General features: G+C 36.7%; 1 protein-coding gene and 1 long non-coding RNA gene across 2 annotated transcripts in view; one reads left to right on the top strand and one right to left on the bottom strand.

Annotated features, from left to right (window-relative positions):
* RNF111 (ring finger protein 111) overlaps nucleotides 1-19638 on the top strand; it is an 87774-nt gene that overhangs the window by 64516 nt on the left and 3620 nt on the right. Inside the window, 7 exon segments of the mRNA XM_028505357.2 lie at nucleotides 1749-2068; nucleotides 5678-5933; nucleotides 10262-10610; nucleotides 12450-12575; nucleotides 13641-13767; nucleotides 17308-17400; nucleotides 18659-18754. Coding sequence (XP_028361158.1) covers nucleotides 1749-2068; nucleotides 5678-5933; nucleotides 10262-10610; nucleotides 12450-12575; nucleotides 13641-13767; nucleotides 17308-17400; nucleotides 18659-18754 — 1367 coding nt within the window.
* LOC118502256 lies at nucleotides 789-19232 on the bottom strand. The gene is made up of 3 exons (XR_004904964.1): nucleotides 19216-19232; nucleotides 13801-13804; nucleotides 789-1228 (listed from the first exon to the last, which is right to left on the bottom strand). It is a non-coding gene; the product is annotated as an uncharacterized LOC118502256 (long non-coding RNA).

Below are 19638 nucleotides of genomic sequence, written 5' to 3' on the forward strand. Positions count from 1 at the left end.
AGCCCGAGAATTCCCTATATTGGTTTAGCCAGTTTTGGTTGGATTTTTGTATTAGTCACTAGAAGGTTCTTAAGTGGTACACTGATCCAGAAGAAATTAGCTATAGGTAGTATGAACCAAGTTGGAGCAGAGTATTCCTGGTTTCAGTTAGTCTAGAAATAAGGCTACAACAGTGGTACTCCAGAATCCTAAGGATTCTGAGTAGGTGCCGCAGGGGTCATGGGGATAATGTGGGAGAAGAAGACAGAACTCTGGGTTCTCCACTCTTCTGATTCGTGTATGTGTGTGTGTGTGTGCGTGCACACATCTATAAATGTATATATATTCATACACATAGATACACATATCTATTTTTTTAGAGAGAGGGGAAGATAGAGAACCATCAATGTGAGGAAGAAACATCGATTGGTTGCCTCTCTGGTGCACCCCAATCAGGAACCAAACCCACAACCTAGGCATGTGCCCTGACTAGGAATCCAACCGGTGACCCTTTGCTTAGTGGGTCGATGCCAAGCCAACTGAGCCACACTGGTTGGGTTCTAATATCTGTATTTTATGGAAAAAAAATTTTATCTTCACCTGGCTGGCATAGCTCAGTGGATTGAGCTCGGGCTGCGAACCAAAGTGTCGCAGGTTCGATTCCCAGTCAGGGTATATGCCTGAGTTGCAGGCCATGACCCCCAGCAACCACACATTGATGTTTCTCTCTCTCTCTCTCTCTCTCACTCTCTCTCTCACTCTCTCACTTCCCTTTCTAAAAATAAATAAATAAATAAAATCTTTAAAAAATTTTTATCTTCATATTTATTTGTTTTACATAGATGCCACATGATATGTAGTTCGAAGAGAGGAAGCTGTGTTTGAGATGAGTCTGAAACACTGGGATAGACCGTCAGGGGGCACTTTTGCAGTTCTGGCATGGAAGGACATACTTTCAGAATAACTCTGGACATGTGGCAGAGAGCATAATCAGGATTCGGATGTTTCACACCAGAAGACTGTCATATTTTCTAGCAACAACCCTGCAAGGCAGTAATTGCTCTTTTTAATTAGATGAGAAAGGTTAATTAACTTTCCTAAGTTCGGATTGCTCACTAAGGTAGAATTGCTCAGGTTTAGACCATCTCAGGATTAGAACTCAGGCCCATCTGACTCCAAGCTTTTTTCTCCCACTGTTCAACACTAAATCACTAGATCGTTAATAAGACACCTGTAATTTTTCACAGGTCTGAGTTTAGAGGCCAGAGGAAGGGAAAAGTTGTTGGAAGTTAGTGAGACTTAGCCAGGTATGCTCTTAGTTGGGTGATGATGCCTTAAGAAGGTAAGAGTTAAGGAAGTATGTATCAGACTGCATTATGCAGTGGTTCATGGAGCTCAGGAGTAGAATCTTTGCCTTGTTGCATGTGATGGAAGGACTCACATAATATTGTAGAATTTTAAAAATGCAACTTAAAACTAGCCGTTCGTTACGACCTAGGAAAAGATGATCTATTGCTGTATTTAAACATCATGATAAATAGGAGCTTCCTGAAGAATTTAGGCTTTCAGGAAAATCCCAGTGAAGACACTGCCTGAAATTATATGAGATGTATGTTAAGAATGTGGCACTATCATATTCTTATTTACAGAGATTTGAATTTACTAAAGATTTCTTAATTTTTTATTTACTTATTTATATACAGGGCCTATTTTTTACACAGTGATACTTGATCACTTGCTTATTCTGTGCATTTTTTTTCTGTTACAAGATGACTTGAGGAGAACTGCATCTAGTGCTGTAATGGAAAATGGCCCTCCTGCAATGCCAAGGTTACCTTCCTGCTGTCCTCAGCACTCGCCATGTGGAGGGTCGTCACAGAATCACCATGCATTAGGACATCCCCACACAAGTTGCTTTCAACAGCATGGCCACCATTTTCAACACCATCACCACCACCATCATACTCCTCACCCAGCTGTCCCAGTTTCTCCCTCCTTTAGTGATCCTACGTGCCCTGTGGAGAGACCTCCACAAGTACAAGCACCTTGTGGAGCAAATACTAGTTCTGGTACCAGCTACCATGACCAGGTATGTGGAATTTGATGAGTTTTTCTTAAATTTTTAAAATAGTGATTTTTTCCCCCAGGAAAACAAATCCTCAACGATAAATTTTATATACTAAATAGCTCACTATTCTGTAGCCCACACAAAAGTGGCCTAATTTAGTGGTCTGTGATTTCTTTTTTCTTAGTTAAATCTCTAGGATTCTTTGATGGTCTAAATTATTGCAGGTAATTGAAGGGACCAGAAATGTAGAAAATCAGAAATGATACTAGTATTTTTTATTCTGTAATGGTTTTTGGTGTTTTGAGTTAAATACAGGTGAATATGATCTTTGGAATTGTGTTTCAAACAAGGTGTTGAAACTGCAGTGTGAACCTGCATCATGAGAAATTGGGAAATTCTCCCAGTTTTTACCCCTTTACCTCCTATTCTGGAGCTCTTTATACTCACCACTCATCTCTAGAAATAAATAGCCTTCTCAGATGCAGACCTGTGGCAGAGATTCTCAGGAGCAGGTGACATTTTTCATTAAATGGGGAATTGAAATGTCAGCAAAAAATTGTAATTCAGTAAATTAGTTGATAGCAGTGAGTGCTTAAAATGTCAAATAATACTAAGTTAGTATTGGTGGTCACATGGGATAAATTAAGTCAAATTACATGTGCTATTTTCACTTACTGTGTTGTCTCTGTTTACAATTATGATAAACCTGGGTGGCACATACTTTAAAAAAAACAAAATGTAATTTCAAGTTAAAATGGTAACTGACCTATATGCTAGGAAAAAAGTCAAAAAGGAAAAGATGAAGGGATTAAGCAAAAAAACCCAAAACTCTCATAGACACAGACAACAGACTGGAGATTGCCAGAGATCATATGGAAAAGGTGGTGGCGGGGTAGAAGAGGGTAGAGGAGGGGATAAAGGGAGACTTGATTTGGGGTGGTGGACACACAGTACAGTATACAGACGATGTGTTGCAGGTTCGTACACCTGAAACCTATCATTTTATTAGTGTCCCCCCGATTAATTCAATAAAAATTTTTAAAAAGAAAATTCAGAGCAATGGCTTTTCTACATCCCTTGACCTTTCCTGAAGTACTTGCTTCATCTTTAACTTTTGACAGTTATCTCTTCTGGATCTGACGAATTAAAATATAATTAAGAAAGAGGGGTATATCCTTAAAAAAAATACTGGCTGCTGTAATCAAGAGGAAATGTTAAAGGGTGTAGTGGGAAATATGAATGTAGAGATTTTAGATGATGTTTTGGTTTTGGTAACATTTCTAAGTATTAACATCTGCTGATCATCTAGACCCATTTACTTCCTGGGAGCAAGGAAGCAGAAGGAATACTTTTCAGTGGACTGAATGAAATGCCCTGCTTAAAGCAAAATTTCCTTTTACTAGAAATTTGTGCTGAAGAGGGATTTATAAGTATAGTAGAAAATGGTGAAGAAGTAGACCGATTTCTCCCACATTCATTCAAGAGCTGCCAAACGGTGGGTCCTTTGTTCACAGAATATTATTGAAGCAGTAAAGTAATACAGCTGGTTTGAGAGATCAGTTGTGTATGCCACATTTTCTTTCAGCCTTACTGACTTAATTATAGGTAGAGTCTCTTTTACATTTCTGTTCATTGTAAAATAAATATAATCTATCTCTGAGTGGAGGGGTTTGGACTGCACACAAAACTTGAGGAAAATCAGCAGGATTGGGCATTCAATGGTGACAGTGGGGATGAAGGAGAACGAACAGAGGGTGTGTTTTGAATGCAGCTGGAAGACTTGTGCAGACCCTTGGTGGACTCCGAAGTTAGGCACATGCGTGTAGTCGTGGGTACTATGACTATATATGGCTGGAGGATAGATAGCCACTAGTCGAGACCTGTGTGGGCTGAGCAGGAAGTGAGGAGTGAGAGACACAGACTGATCTGAGGATTTGTGATTGTGTGGTGTCTTATGATTGATGCCAGGTGGTGGGCAGGCAGAGAAAGAGTGGGGAGTGTTAAGCCTGACAACAAAGAATTTACAGTGGTCACTTGTCCCCTTGTAGCTCTTTTACTCCTTTGTGCGTAGCTTCTTTATCTTTTGAAAGAATAGTTTAGTGTTGTGCATTACTTACAATCTCTGTAACAAAATAATATTTGCCATTTCTGTACCCATCTTGCTTACACTCCCTTTTCCTTCTAGAATAGAATTGAACGAATTGTTGGAATTGTGAAAAAAAGAGTGTTCTCTTTGTTGGTTTTTCCCCCTTTCTTTTTATTCTTTACTTTTAACTTTCCCTTCGGTTCCTTCCAGGAGGACCTTCACCCTACTTACTCACTCTCTGGGAGTGTTCTTAATCAGTGACTGGAGAAGAAGATAGGAAATTTGCTCACCTTCGTAGTATGTTGGTACTTTAGTACATTTACAAAATTTTAGTGTAAATAGGAAAATAGGGAAAGGATTTGAACCATCAATAAACACTCATGACCTTACAATGTTATTCTTAAACTTTACCCAAATTGAGGACGTGTATTGTATTTGCCAACTCAAAAGGGGGCCAGACATTACCATAATCAGTTGTAGGCACATAATATAGAAGAAAGGACCCCTTCCTTTTCACCTTCCTGCAGCTTCTCCTGTACCATCTTTTTCCTTCCCTTTTAGCATCTACAGGTTTTTCCTATTGTCCCCTGAGCCTAGAGCCCCATGAAAGAACAAAGACCACTATGCCTCCTCATTGGACCCTTGGGTGACCTGGGCTTCTAATATTACCCCAGCTTTACCTCCAGCTCCAGCCCCTGTCCTTCCTGTATTGAATGGTTCCTGTATATAATCCCATATATGGCACCAAATCTTTATATCCTTTAGCTATAGTTTTAAAATTACAGCTGTGGTGAACACTAAGCAAAAGCTTTGTATTTAAATTACTTGAGAAAACAAAGAAGCAGTTCTTCTTGGAACCTGCTCTAGAGTAGATGATAAAGTGTTTTAATTAGGACTTTTCAAAGTGCTTTTGGGAAAAATCTTAATTACTGCTGAGTAGACTCTTTGGTTTATTTTCCAACTTAGCAAATGGGCCTTCCCTAAAGTCATGTTTCTACTGAAAGGAATTGTATGCCCTTTGTTATCTTGGGTAATGTTTGCCCTATTAGAGGTTCAGTTGAATGCTTGCTACATACAGTTTAGAAATAGGACAGTCAAGTTTTTACCTAGAACCCAAATGTTTTCAGTAGTGTGATTATGTTTTTTAAATAAGTCCTAACTTACTAATCAGAATTTTGGGATAAAGGAGAATATGGAAGTATGATAGAAAAGTTTTCCATCTTTCTGAGGTCTAGATAATGGAAGAGAAATAGACCTTAAAATAATAATTAACTTTTTTCATCTTGTAGCATTATCTTATGTTTGATTTTTAAAAATTGATAATAGATTTTAAGTATATAATCACTACAATTTTTACGGACTAAGATACACAGTATTTTCTTGGTATTAAATAGATCTTCACACTAAAAGTTTACCATTTTCAAATTTTTAATTCAAAGATTCTGTTTTCTATATAGCATTAGCACTACTCTCATAACATAACATGAAACAATGTTTTGACCAAACTTTAGAAAGATAAAATACAGTTCCTCTTTGTACAGCAGGCTTTGCCAGTAGACCTGAGCAACAGTAGTATCAGAAGTCATGGAAGTGCTGGTTTTCACGGAGCATCTGCATTTGACCCCTGCTGCCCAGTTTCTTCTTCCCGAGCTGCAATCTTTGGCCATCAGGCTGCTGCTGCTGCCCCGAGCCAGCCATTATCACTAGACGGTTATGGATCAAGTATGGTTGCGCAGCCCCAGCCCCAGCCCCCTGCACAAGCCTCACTGTCATCATGTCGACATTATATGCCACCTCCTTGTAAGTATACACTTAACAGGCAAAAACCTTAGAGGCAAATAAATGAAGCATTTACATTCCTCCATGAAATAACTGTTCAATAATCTTAATTTATGGATTTTTAGTATTTCTTTGGCCTAAGACTGGGGTGCATTTTTCCCATTTCATCTTCCCTTCACCCCACATCCTTAAACAGTCTTCTAAGGCAAAAAGGTCAGATGTTATTTAAAAGGGTCAGGAAAATTAAAAAGTATCTTCTTTTATTTTACATTCTGACATTTACATTTTAGTATCTATGAAATTAAGATACATTTAATGGCACATTAGAACCCTATATAAGGAAGTTTTAGGAAATTTAGATTTATCCTTTCCGAGTAATGGGGAATTTGGAAGTTTAGTAGTTGTTTCCAGACAGAGGAAGTAAATTTTGAATAAGAATTCTAAGTAAGCTTAACTGGGGCATTAGAATTCCTTGACAAAAGCTTTACAAATGCAAAAGAGGTTTTCCATACTCGTTTGATGCAGGCAATTAAAATGGAATCAGATATGACTTTTCTAAAGAAATTGAAATCTGTTATATCATAAGAAATGAGAAATGCCCTTAGGCTATGTAACATATGTTTGCTACCTTGTTAAATCAGACTAATAATCAAATGGAAACCTAAATACTTTGATTTAAAAACTGGAAATTCATGCCAGGAATAAACCAAGCTTTTGTTCTGATTACATGCAAGGGATAATTTTCAGTATTTTATGTCCTTAGATTTATTCTTTCATTTCTGTAATTTTTAAAGTCTGTATGCTATAGACATAACTAGAGTTGAACCAGAATTTGTAAAGTGAAACCTGGTGATATATCATTTATCATTACAGTAATGCAACTTAAAATTTAGAGTGTAAGCTGGAAAACAGGTTTTGAAACAAGTTTTGTAAAGCGTTGACAAATGGGCAGATTCTGTGTATGAATAGTTTGTATGATATATTTACATAGGCTGATTTGTAGTACTTGCTGATACTCATCTTCAGTTGATTATCTTTTTGGGGGTACTCAAAATGTGTGGTTTTGTGTCCCTCCTCTTTAAAAATAATATACTGAGACATTCCATAGTAAATCCATTTCTTTTTAAATGTCCTGATAAAGAAACGTTTTAGACAAATTTGATTTATCATAAAAGTAAGTTGTGTAGTATACATCCTAAGAAGTTCAAACTGTAGAATGATGTAAAATGAGAAGTTAAAAGCCCTTCTCCCCATATCCCACTAATCTTAATACATCAGAGGTAGGAAGTATTTATAGCTTATTATAAAACCTGTTAGAAACTTTATTTTTACACACAAATGTATGTGCATATGCATGCGTGAATATATATATGTATACACTTTATACATACATGTTTAGAGATGGGGGAGGGAGGAAGAGAGACAAACATCACTGTGCGAGAGACACATGGGTCTGTTGCCTGTCACACGCCCCCAACTGGGGACTTGGCCTGAAACCCAAATATGTTCCCTGACTGGGAATCAAACTGGCGACCTTTCAGTTTGCAGGTTGGTGTTCGGTCCACTGAGCCACACCAGCCAGGGCCATATATATATATATATATATATATATATATATATATATATATATATATATAAAATGGGATCGTAGTAAACATAATTTGCTTGCTTTTTGATCTGTCGATGATTTTAAACTCAACAATGCATCAAGATTTTTCCTATATTAACACACAAAATTTAGCTCATTGTTTTTAATACCTTTATAATATTCCATTATATATTAAATCAGTCCTTTGTTGATGGACATTTAAATTGCTTGTAGTTTTTCAATCTCTCTGTAGGATAACTTCCTAGGAATGAGATTGCTGGGTCAACGTAACATATTGAACTTTTAGGAAGTAATATCAAGAACTTTTCTGTTTTAACTGACAAGAACACATAAAATAGAGAAGGGAGGGAAATTGTCTGTAGGGGTGCAGAATGTCATTTTTCTATAGTGTTTAGCAGTCTGTTTTGGGTAGCTAAACAGTGAATTCTAATGATTTATGTTCTCACCACACGCAGAAAGAAGGTAACTATGTGAGGTGATGGATGTGTGTAATTAACCTGATTGTTATAATTATTTCACAAAGTATATATGTCAAATCATATTGTACACTTTAAATATATACAATTGTATTTGTTAATTATATCTCAATAAAGATGAAAAATAAAACAATTGCTGAAGAGTTTAATAAATTCATTCTGAAACAAAACTTTAAAATTTTGTAATATTTGTGAGCATTATTTTTTCCATAATGATTATAGAAACCTTTGAAGTGAAACTGAAAAAAGTGCTCTGTGACTTCTTAGAATAAAGCATTAATTTGAAAACATAACTTTTAGGGAAAAAAGTTTAAAAATTTGTCTCACAACCCTGTTGAGCTAGTGAAAGTTTTCTTGAAATACACGGTAGCAAGGTTTCCTTTGAAAATAGGGCTAAATGAGTGTTTGTGCTAACCTGCTGACTGAATCAACAGTTAGAGAATGAAGGAAAGTCTTCTATAATGAAACTGAAGAATGGCCATAGCTTCATACCAGACTACTGAGAAAATCTTCCAACTAAGATGAGATTCAAACTGAAATCCAAGGAGGAGACAACCGTCTTTTTAGACCTCGAACAGATGTGTATCTCTCAGAATAAGAGAGAGATACATTCTTCAGAGGGACTTGCATCAGTCACTGTGAAACACGAAGATTCAGAGTGAAGAAATGGGGGAGATTATCGTTATAAAGGGCTGATTTCCATGACGTGTGCCTGGCAAATACATCTCTTCACTTTCTTAATGTAGTGCAGGAAAAATGGCACGGGGTGGGGAAAGGGACAAGCAGCAATTAAAGAGTATCTTTGCAGTCTTGCCCAGAAGGACTCGCGAGTTCCCTACCCTTCTATAGTGCTCTGTACCAGTCAATCATAGAGGAAAACACGGTTTATGTATTTAGAAATATATAATGTACACATTTGACTACACAAAAGCAAGAAAACTTGTGAATGGCTGTAATTAACAAAAGACAATTTGGGAAAATGTTTATGCCTCATGTATACAAAAAATAGTTACAAATTAACAAGAAAAAGGTGAACAGTAGGCTAGGAATATGAATGGGTAATTTTGGAAGAAACATAAATGGTTAATAAGTACAAGATTTTTCTCATATGGGCATTTTAAAAATTTAGTGATAGTGTAGGGGTAATCAAATACTCGTGTACTGTTAATGAAAATACTAATTACAGTAACCTTTTGGGAAGGGTGTTTTGTCAACTGGTATCTGATTTATTCTCTTAGATTCAGAACTGCTTATAGGAATTTATGTTACAATAATTGTCCATAATTACTGTAGTGTGTGCGTGCACGTGTACACTAGTACATGGGTATATGAAACAGTGTGAGCACAAGGTGGATCATACACTCAGATGTTTAATGCAGCATTCGGGTTGCTTTTATTTTGTTAAAAATATTAGACTTTATCTTATTTTTTAAAGATTTATTTATTTATTGAGAGGGAGAGAAACATCGATGGGCAAGAGATACATAGAGTAGTTGCCTCTTGCATGCCCCCTACTGGGGACCTGGCCTGCAGCCGAGACTTGTGTGCTGACCAGGAATCAAACCAGCAGTCTTTTGGTTTACAAACTGGAACTCAGTCCACTGAACCACACTAGCCAAGGCTAAACTTTAATTTTTAGAACAGTTTTAGATTTAGAGAAAACTTGAGATGATAGCTCAGAGAGTTCCTGTATACCCTACATCTAGTTTTTCCTGTTATTAATATCTCACATTACTATAGTTCATTTGATAAAAGTAACCAACATTGGTATTTTTTAATATTTATTTTAGAGGAAGGGAGAGAGAGGCATCAATTTGTTATTTCCACTTATTTATGCTTTCATTGGTTGATTCTTGTGTGTGCCCTGACCAGGGATTGAACCCACAACCTTGGCGTATCAGGATAATGCTCCAACCAACTAAGCTACCTGGCCAGGGCGATATATTATTGTTAACTAAATTCCATGGTTTTCTCGGACTTACTAGTTTTACCTAGCTTCTAATTTTTATCAATGGAGATTTCTTCAATAAATGTTGGTACATTCCTGTAGTAGAATACTGTGAGGCTGTGAATGAAGTAAAGATATAAATATTGACATGAGAAGATACTGAAGATTATTCAGAGAAAGCAGGATGCAGAGCGGAATTGAACAGACTTGATAAAGTATTCATAAAAATTAAGTACATGCTAATATATTTAATCCAACGGTAATATATAATAGCAATATGTACTCAACTGTGTGGTGCCTGTGTTTTTCTCTACAGATGCTTCTTTGACAAGACCACTTCATCATCAAGCCTCTGCCTGCCCCCACTCTCATGGAAACCCTCCTCCTCAGACTCAGCCTCCACCCCAAGTGGATTATGTTATTCCTCATCCTGTCCATGCTTTTCATTCTCAAATGTCTTCTCATGCAACATCTCACCCGGTGGCACCCCCACCCCCAACTCATTTAGCCAGCACAGCTGCACCAATCCCTCAGCATCTTCCTCCCTCACACCAGCCAATTTCACACCATATTCCAGCCACAGCACCTCCAGCACAGAGACTACATCCTCATGAGGTGATGCAGAGGATGGAAGTGCAAAGGAGGAGGATGATGCAGCATCCAACGTATGTTTCACGTTTTTAAAAAGATAATCACACTTTATTGATGTTATTTCTGTCTCTACTGGTCTTTAAAATTATGAAATCTGTAGAAGTGGTGGAACCAGATTAAATTCTCAGTTCTGTAGGAAATTAATCCCTTACTAACCAGAATCTTCCTCTTATCCTGAGTTGTAGGTGTTGATAAAACAATTTTATATCAGGTTATTTAGTGAATCAAACCATTTTCAGGATAGGATGCAGGGTCATTTATTTTTGCAAACCAATCCCTTGTTTATTTCTGTACTATTCCATAGTAAAGGAAAATGTAGAGTTGATGATCCTGGGGAACAAGATATAAGGTTATGGTAGACGTAATTTGATTTATTATATGTTACCAATCAGAAGAAAGAAGAGTATCAGTAGCATTTTTGGATATTGATATTGAAAAACTAGTCCTTAGCATATTTATAAATTTAAACACTAAAATATTACAATCCACAAATAATGAAAGAGATTATAATTGAACTTTTCATTTTGCAAATTCAGGATCTGATTTTCTAGTTTAGGGCAGTAAACTCTGTTGGTCTAATTCTGCCTACCTATTTTTTTATTTATTATTTATTTTAGGGAGGGGGAAGAAGAGAGAGACATCAGTTTGTTGTTCTACTTATTTATACATTCATTGGTTGGTTTCTTCTATGTGCCCTGACCAGAGATCGAACCCTCAGCCTTGGGGTATGGGACAGTGCTCTAACCACTGTACTACCCAGCCAGGGCTGCCTACCTGTTTTTGTAAATAAAGTTTTATAGGAAAACAGCTACACTTGTTTGTTTATGTATTGTCTATGGCTTTTTTCACATTACAAAGACTAAATTAAGTAGTTACAACAGAGACCAGGTGGCCTATAGAGTCAACAGTATGTGCTACTTGGCCCCTACAGAATGTTTGCAAAACTCATGATATCCTCAATGACCTAGTAGTTGTGTAGCTGTTCCCTTTAGTTATATAACCTAAGATTATGTCCAGAATCTCTGGCAGCTATTGCAGCTCTAATATAGTAACCCTTATATAGAAAGTTGCCAATGTAACATTCGTGTCTTCTAGTATACTTTTTTTAGTCATTAAAATTAAAAATGCAAACTCTGTGTGTTAAAAACTAATAGAAAAGAAAAATTACACTATAAAAATTACTACCTGGAACTTTAAAAAAATATTTAAAACTTCATGACCATTTACATTTGTAAATTTGACTGATTTAAGACTAGAAAGAGAAAAGGTAATAATCTGGGATGCAGAATAAAGACTCCGAATGGAGCTGCTAACACTTTCTCAGATCTTAGATGATATTAACATGTACTTTACATGTGTTTGAAAAAAATGAACAAGGTTAAAGTGCTTTTCTCCTAAAAGTTTTATCCATTAAAATGGATGAATGTTATAATACAAAAGTGAAGCAAACAAAATAGCCTCCATTTTTCTGCCTAAATGTTTACATAAAATAACTTCTTTTTTGTCTGCAGTATTTGCTGGGTTATTTAAATTTTTTAATTTTATTTTTACCCAATTCCTATTATTTAAAATACTGTAAAGAAGGTATACAAAGTAATGTTAAAATTGCCTTTTTCCTTAGATGATGTTTGAATTGGAGGCATTGTAATAAAAGGGCAGTGAGAATTTTGCAGATTATGGTTTCTTGATTGATTATTAATCATTAATTTTATGTGACTTTTTAAAATTTATTGTTATAATTTTATGACTGATCTATAGATGTTTGTAATATTAATACCAGATTGTTTCCTACATTAAGAAATAACCAATTATTCAATTATTTCCAGTGGTCTTTTTGTGTTCTGTGTTTCCAGGCGGGCACATGAACGCCCCCCACCCCATCCGCATAGGATGCACCCAAACTATGGTCATGGGCATCATATTCATGTGCCTCAGACTATGTCCTCACATCCTCGACAGGCTCCAGAGAGGTCTGCCTGGTCAGTATCTTGTTTATTTTAAAGTTCTGCTCAGCAGCTTGTGGTAAAAACTGTGAGAAGAGATGCTTTGTAGTGGAATGCCATGTAGAATGCTAAAGGGGAGAAACTGAATTGCAGCCTAGCTTTGAGTGGGTGAGTTAAAGAGACCTGGAGATAAAAGTGTAGGAGCTCCAGTTCTGGGTCAGGAAACCATGTCAAACAGGAGTAGGGCTTTTTTGTTTTGTTTTGTTTTGTTTTGTTTTTCAGGGTTGTCTAGCATCAAAATTAACTCCCTAAGGGGATCCTATTTTTCCAAGTTCTTTACCCACCTTTGTACTCAAATTTGCCTTAGAACTCCTAACTGCTGCTATTGACAAGGGAAATCCAGCCTCTTAGGCTTCTGGTCTTTTTCTAGAAGAATGGAAGCAGATTTGCATTAATTTTCTTTCTGAATCTGTTGTCTGTAGGCAGTGGGTTTAGATCCTGACCCACAGGACTTTTGAGGCACAATATAAAATGAGAATAAATCAAGATTTGGCATTTACCAATTCTGTTTCTAAAATTTTGTATACCCTTGCTTTATAAGGTATAGAAATCTTTGCTTTCCTCATTATCTTTGATGCCAACAACCCAGAGACACTATGCAACAAATGCGGGAGCATCTGTAACATTCATGTAAACCAAAAAAGTGAAATGTTTTGTGTGCTAAAGCAGAATCAGACTATTAGATTGGAAGGAACCTTCGGAGCCATTCAACATTCAGTTGACCTTTGACAAATGCGTGTGGGTTCATGCAGTCCTCACCCATGTTGTTCAAGGGTCAACTGTATTTCCTTCCTTTGTAAGATGTGAAACTATGTAAAACTTTGAGCTCATGGTTACAAAATTGAATTTTTGGGTCTTAATTTCTGCAATGAATTTGAAATTATTAGTTAAATCTTTTTGGCTAAATTATTTTTTCTCAACTTACATCTATTAAGAAACTTTAGAGTACTTTTAAAAATGTAAATGTACTTCCTCATTTCTGTCGATAATAAAGACACTGCAAGGATGGCTGAAAGTTAAACTAGAATCATTCTTTGTCAGGGAGCTGGGAATTGAAGCTGGAGTGACCGCAGCTACTTACACACCTGGAGCTTTGCACCCTCACTTGGCCCATTACCATGCACCACCTCGACTTCATCACCTCCAATTAGGAGCACTTCCTTTAATGGTAAAATAAAAGTTTTCCAAAATTCTGACATACTCTTCTTAAAGGATTTCTTTTTTCCTAAATTAAATATTTATTGGAAATAAATATTTCCAATATTTATTGGAGGAAATTGTTTTAGAAAAAGGTATTAGATATATTAATAGCTGTATGTATTGTAAAACTTTTCTTAATGTAAAAATGGCAGTTTTTTCTTTTATACCAAGATGACCATCTTGGTCCACCATCACTAGGACATGTGATTTATTTTTCATAATGCTAAGTCGTCTGTTCTGATGCATTCATAGTGTATTCTCTGATTTACAGAAGGGCTATATTAATTCTCTATATCTGATTTGAACAGATTCAGATTTTGTTGATACCAGTTTGTATTCTAAAGAACAAGATTAGCAAAAATATGTTGTTTGCTATTCATAAAACATACTAGTTATAAAAGTGGCACAGAGAGGGGAGTAGTTTGGTCTTGTGGTGGCAGAGACACTGCAGGGAAGGTTTCCGTGATGCTGTGTTATGCACGTGACTTCTCAGGCTTTGGAACTGAGAATGGTGCTCTTACAGTGGTTATGGCATATAAAGAGCTGTCAAATAGAGTAAGTATAGCAACCCCAAGTAAGTTGGAATTTCTGGCTCTTAAGGGTGAAGGTAAATTAGCAATATGAAATAATGTTGCCCTGCCAAGAATCTGTGATTCATGAACCATTGAAATAGAAAGGTCTTGATTGTATTTCTGTTTTAGAGTCATTTAATCAGATTGTACTTAGAAAAACCCCCTCCTCAACTGTGCGGAAAATTGATTTCAGGGTGGGAGGAAGGAACTAGTTAGCACATTATAGTGGAAGAGGTAATGTTGATAAATCCCTGAACAAAGGCAAATGGCAGTTGCCATAAAAATGACAGGACACATTTGAGTGATATTTAGGATGACTTCGAGATTCCTAGCTTGGGTTATTAGGTGTGTAGTTGTGCCATTCACTGAGCTGGAGATTAGATGATGGTTTAAGGAGGGGTTAGGGGAGTTAGGTTCAGATGTACTGAATCTGAGATAACTGTGTGTATCGAGGTGGAATGTCCAGTAGGAAGTTAAGTTTATGGTTTGGGCTTCAAACCAGAAACTGATACTTGAGTTAGAGATGTGCTCAGCCAGTGTATGCTATGTATGTGTCACATATCTGTCATAATACAGGAATCTATGGCAGAGGATTAGATTTCCAGGAAAAATGTGTAGACAAGAGATTGAAAAAGCCCTTGGGGAACGATAATGCTGTACTTAAAACAAAGGGTTTTGAGAACTGACTGGAGAAGTTGAGGAGAAACAAAGGTAGAATAATGTCAAAATAATATAGTCAGTAGTGTCTTACCCCCCAAAAAATGAAGTTTGAAAAATGTGGAATGCATTTATTTGGCATTGGAGCTGTTATTGGTGACTTTTGTCAGGGTGGTTTTAGTAGTGGTGAGGGATGGAGATGGGGTGCTCCTAGATCACAGTAAGGAAGGCGGGAATGTGAGGATGCTGAACACCAGGTGCTTGAATGTGAGCTTGGCTGTGGAGGGAAGGTGAGCAGTACGGTTGAAAATCAGCAGGATTAAGAAGTTGACTTAGGTTTAGAGAAACTTGAAGGTATTTTAGATTTAAGGCAACAACATTAGAGAGGACTTCTTTGGAAATATTGAAGAGCGGGGTGGAATACCCAGGGTGCAGAAACAGGAGAAGGGATCAGGTGATAGAGATGAATTTTGAATAGGAGAAAGAGGAAGTTCATCCATAAAAGCCAGAGAAAGTAGACTCGGGAGGGTTTACAAGGAGGTGAAGGTTTATGTAATTTGGGGGCAGGAGTTCCCTTCTGATTTTTTTTTTTTTTTTTTCATTTCCTTGGAGATGTATAGCAGGTTGGGTTATCTGCCGAGAGCTGAGCAATATTGATCTGGATTATAAGGAAAGTTGGAGATATTTATATAATAGGCAATTTGAAGGTTAAAAGTTATTGCTTATTTTAAATTCTTTACCATTATATGTCTTTTAAAGCTATAAAAATTGTTGGAGGTTTGCTGTGATTCAGTGGAGGTTGATTTAAAAATAGTTTTGGAGAATTACATATACAGATGGAAGAATGGTGCTCTATCCTAGAATCTTCCCTTTCCTAATAGAGTTGACCTGCTATTCACAGTAGTTATGTTCTGTAAAGTTGCTGCAAATGCTAAGTGAATACTGAGCTGTTATTCCCAGGGTAGATACAGAGTTAGGCTACAGCAAGTCTCTGGTCATAACACATATCAATGCATAACCTTGTTTTAATGTGTATTTCTGTCTAAAGGTACTTTATTTGATGTATATTGTTGACTCATTAACATTGAACTCACAGCCAACAACACCATAACTCATGCCTAAATGAAGCTTGTCTACATTTATTTCATCAATAAGGCACATCACAGCCTTCTTGCACCTAAAAGCAATAGCCAGCACTTAAGCAGTATGCATGGGGCCCATTTTAAATAACAAAATCACCAATGAAAAGCACAAAAATGCAAACAACATTATACTAAACAGATCACACAAAAGACACTTGTTGATAGTATAAGAGCTGAAACAAGAAGGCAGAGCCATATTCTGCCTCAGCTGGGGACACACGTGTTGGGCATCCCCCACTTTCACTGCTTTGTGCCTGTCCAGGAATGATTGTGAGAGCACCAGTACTGGTTTTGGAGTCAGAAGTACATTTTATCAAGTAGGCGAATTCGCCAATGAGGGATCTGTGAAGAATGAGGATTGACCACACCTAACAAAAAATTAGAAAACACTGTTAAAACTTTCTCTAACAGAGCCAAACAAAAAGTGGGGTGGGGCTACTTTTGGCAATTTAGTGAATTAGAGGATGGGAAATGAAACTTTTATCTAGAAGTTAAGTTTTGTTGGAAAATTTTACCCATTTCTATGGCTTAATACTGTTTGATAAAGCTCTCTCAGATTGAGAAGATCTTATACGAAAATTGTACTCTTGCCCTGACGGGCATGGCTCGGTGGGATGGGCATCGTCCCACAAAGTAAAAAGGTCACTGGTTCGATTCCTCATCAGGGCACAGGTCTGAGTTACGGGCCAGGTCCCTGTTGGGGGCGTGAGAGCTACTGATGTTTCTCTCCTTCTGTTTTTCCTCACATACACATCTTTCTAGAACTAAATAAACAAAAACTCAAAAAATGAAAAAGAGAAAATTTTACTCTTAATGTGTTTAGGCTACTATCAGTCTTGATTGGGTATTTTGTACTTTGGATTCTTCATGCAAAATAAAACAAGCGTAAGAAACCTGTTGCCTCATGCAGCAGCTATTTCTTTCTTTTTCATCTGACTTACATTTTCAGAGCTGTTAGATAAAAGATTATAGTTGGAGAGGAACCTAACCTTGTAACAGAATGCTTAGTTATATAGACTTATTGAAGCTGAGTTTTGTGAGGAGCTGGATAGAGACAAGTGTCTCAATTATTCAGTGTTAACAGTAGAACTGGAGCTGGTGCTAAATTGGTTTAACTTATCTCTTCTGTTAAAATAGGTTCCTGACATGGCAGGCTACCCTCATATCCGATACATTTCATCAGGCTTGGATGGAACATCATTCAGAGGTCCTTTCAGGGGCAATTTCGAGGTTTGTAATAAAATTAATGAAGATATTCACCACAGTACCTTTAATGCACAGGGAGAATGTATGTGTTATTAATACAGTTATGTAGGGATGCTGCAGTGACTGGGCGTCAGAAGGCAGTAAAATGTCTGAATTTTTTATATTGCTTTTAGGGGCTATTATAGAAATGTTTATAAGCAATATTAATCTTTTTTAAAGATTTTATTGATTTATTTTTTTCAGAGCGAGAGAAAGGGAAGGAGATAAACAGCAATGTGTGGTTGCCTCTTGTGCCCTCTCCATGGGGACCTGGCCTGCAACGTAGGCATATGCCCTGCCTGGGAATTGTACTGGCGACACTTTGGATCATGGGCTGGCACTCAATCTGTTGAGTCACACAAGCCAGGGCAGCAGTATTAATCTTAGTGTCAAAAGTTACCCAAGGGCCCTGGCTGGTCTGGCTGAGTGGGTTGAGCACTGACCTGCAAACCAAAAGGTTTTGGGTTCGATTCCCGGTTGGGGCACATGCTTGTGTTGTGGGCCGGGTCCCCAGTTGGGGGTGTGCAAGAGGTAACTGGTCAGTCACACAGCAGTGTTTTTCTTTCTCCTTTCCCCATTTTTGGAGAATAAACAAATAAAACCTTTTAAAAAAAGAAAATAGATAAAATATTTTTTAAAAATTACCCAAGGATTTCAAGAAGAGTAAATGAAAACAATTAATTTGAGAAATGTGGAAATTTATTAAATCAATTTAAATATCAAATAAATAACCATACTATTAAATGTTGGGGGGGGCAACCTTAATGCTTTTGACTAAGCTTAATATTTAGAAAAATATTGCTGGAGATAAAGTAATTTCATTTGTAGCTAAATATCTTCTTGAATTTTCAGGAAGAACAGGTCATTTGAATGTGATTTCAAGTTTTGGTTTATCTCTTCATGTCAGTTTGTAAGTTGGAGTCAGTCGAACTTAGAGCTGTTGGTGGATTTGTGCCCTGTTTTGCCGTCATGGTTTCTTCTTCCACAGGCGTGCGCACTGCCTTATGTAGTGCTCTGTGGGGATGTGTTGCCCTGGTCTGTGAGAATAACTTTCTCATACCACTTCTAATTGGCTGAGAAAAAATTTATATGCAGTCATGTGCCTTTACTGTCTATGGCTTTTTAAACACTGTATTTACATTGCAGGTTTATAAATATGGAACTTGATTTCTTTTGCAATATTAACAGTGCTGTCCCAGGAAAATCGTCTTGGCTTTTAATACTAGTTATTCTTCACCTTCAGGAACTGATTCACTTGGAAGAAAGATTAGGAAACGTCAATCGTGGAGCATCCCAGGGAACGATCGAAAGATGTACATATCCACATAAATACAAAAAGGTAAGAATGTATTCTGTGAAATGTCTGCATTGTTATTAAAATGCATACAATTTAATATGGACCCTTTAGTTTGTGCGGTATAGCAACTACATTGTTTATTATTAGAACAGTATATGGATATAATTTTAAAAATTCAAAATATAAAAATATATACTATGAAGCTTCTTACCCTGCTGACTAACCCCAGTCTTCCTTCTCAGAAGAAAAATCATGGTCAAGGATCTCTTAGGTAATCCTCAAATATTTTTATGTGCTTATAATAATGTGCATTTTTCTTTCCACTTCCAAGAATATCACAAAGGGGATGGAATGCACACAGTTTGGCACATTTTATTCTCATTCTTCATCTTCACTCACAGATTACCCGCATTCTTTCTTCAATAGCATAGACAGAATTCCGCCACATGGCAGTGCCATAACTCAACTAGCCACTTACTTCGATGGACATTTAGTTGATTGACATTTCTTATATTCTATCCCCAATTTCTTGTGTAGTATTATATCTAGAAGTGATGGAGTAGACATGTTAAATAAGTTTCTTTCAACAAACAATGTTCTGTGCTCTATAGAGAATAGTAAAATGTATTGTTCTTAGTATTTTTCACCTGTTTTCCAAGAGTATTAACAAGGTATTACTGCTAAATTTAAGTCTTTTCAACTGTCTAAGCTAAATACTACTTAAATACTACTAAATTAATTATCATTAATTAATTTGGGTGGTTTTGGTGTATGTACTGCATACTAACCTTAGATTGCGCCACTGGAGCTCCAATTTGGGTGGTGTTTGAAACATTTATTAGTAAAATAAAGTGTCTTTAGCTATGTCCATGATAGGACAGAAATGGAGTTTATATTATGTATCATCTTTATTGTGGATTAAAAGT

Source organism: Phyllostomus discolor, chromosome 1 (genome assembly GCF_004126475.2).
Source record: "Phyllostomus discolor isolate MPI-MPIP mPhyDis1 chromosome 1, mPhyDis1.pri.v3, whole genome shotgun sequence".
Lineage (NCBI taxonomy): Eukaryota > Metazoa > Chordata > Mammalia > Chiroptera > Phyllostomidae > Phyllostomus > Phyllostomus discolor.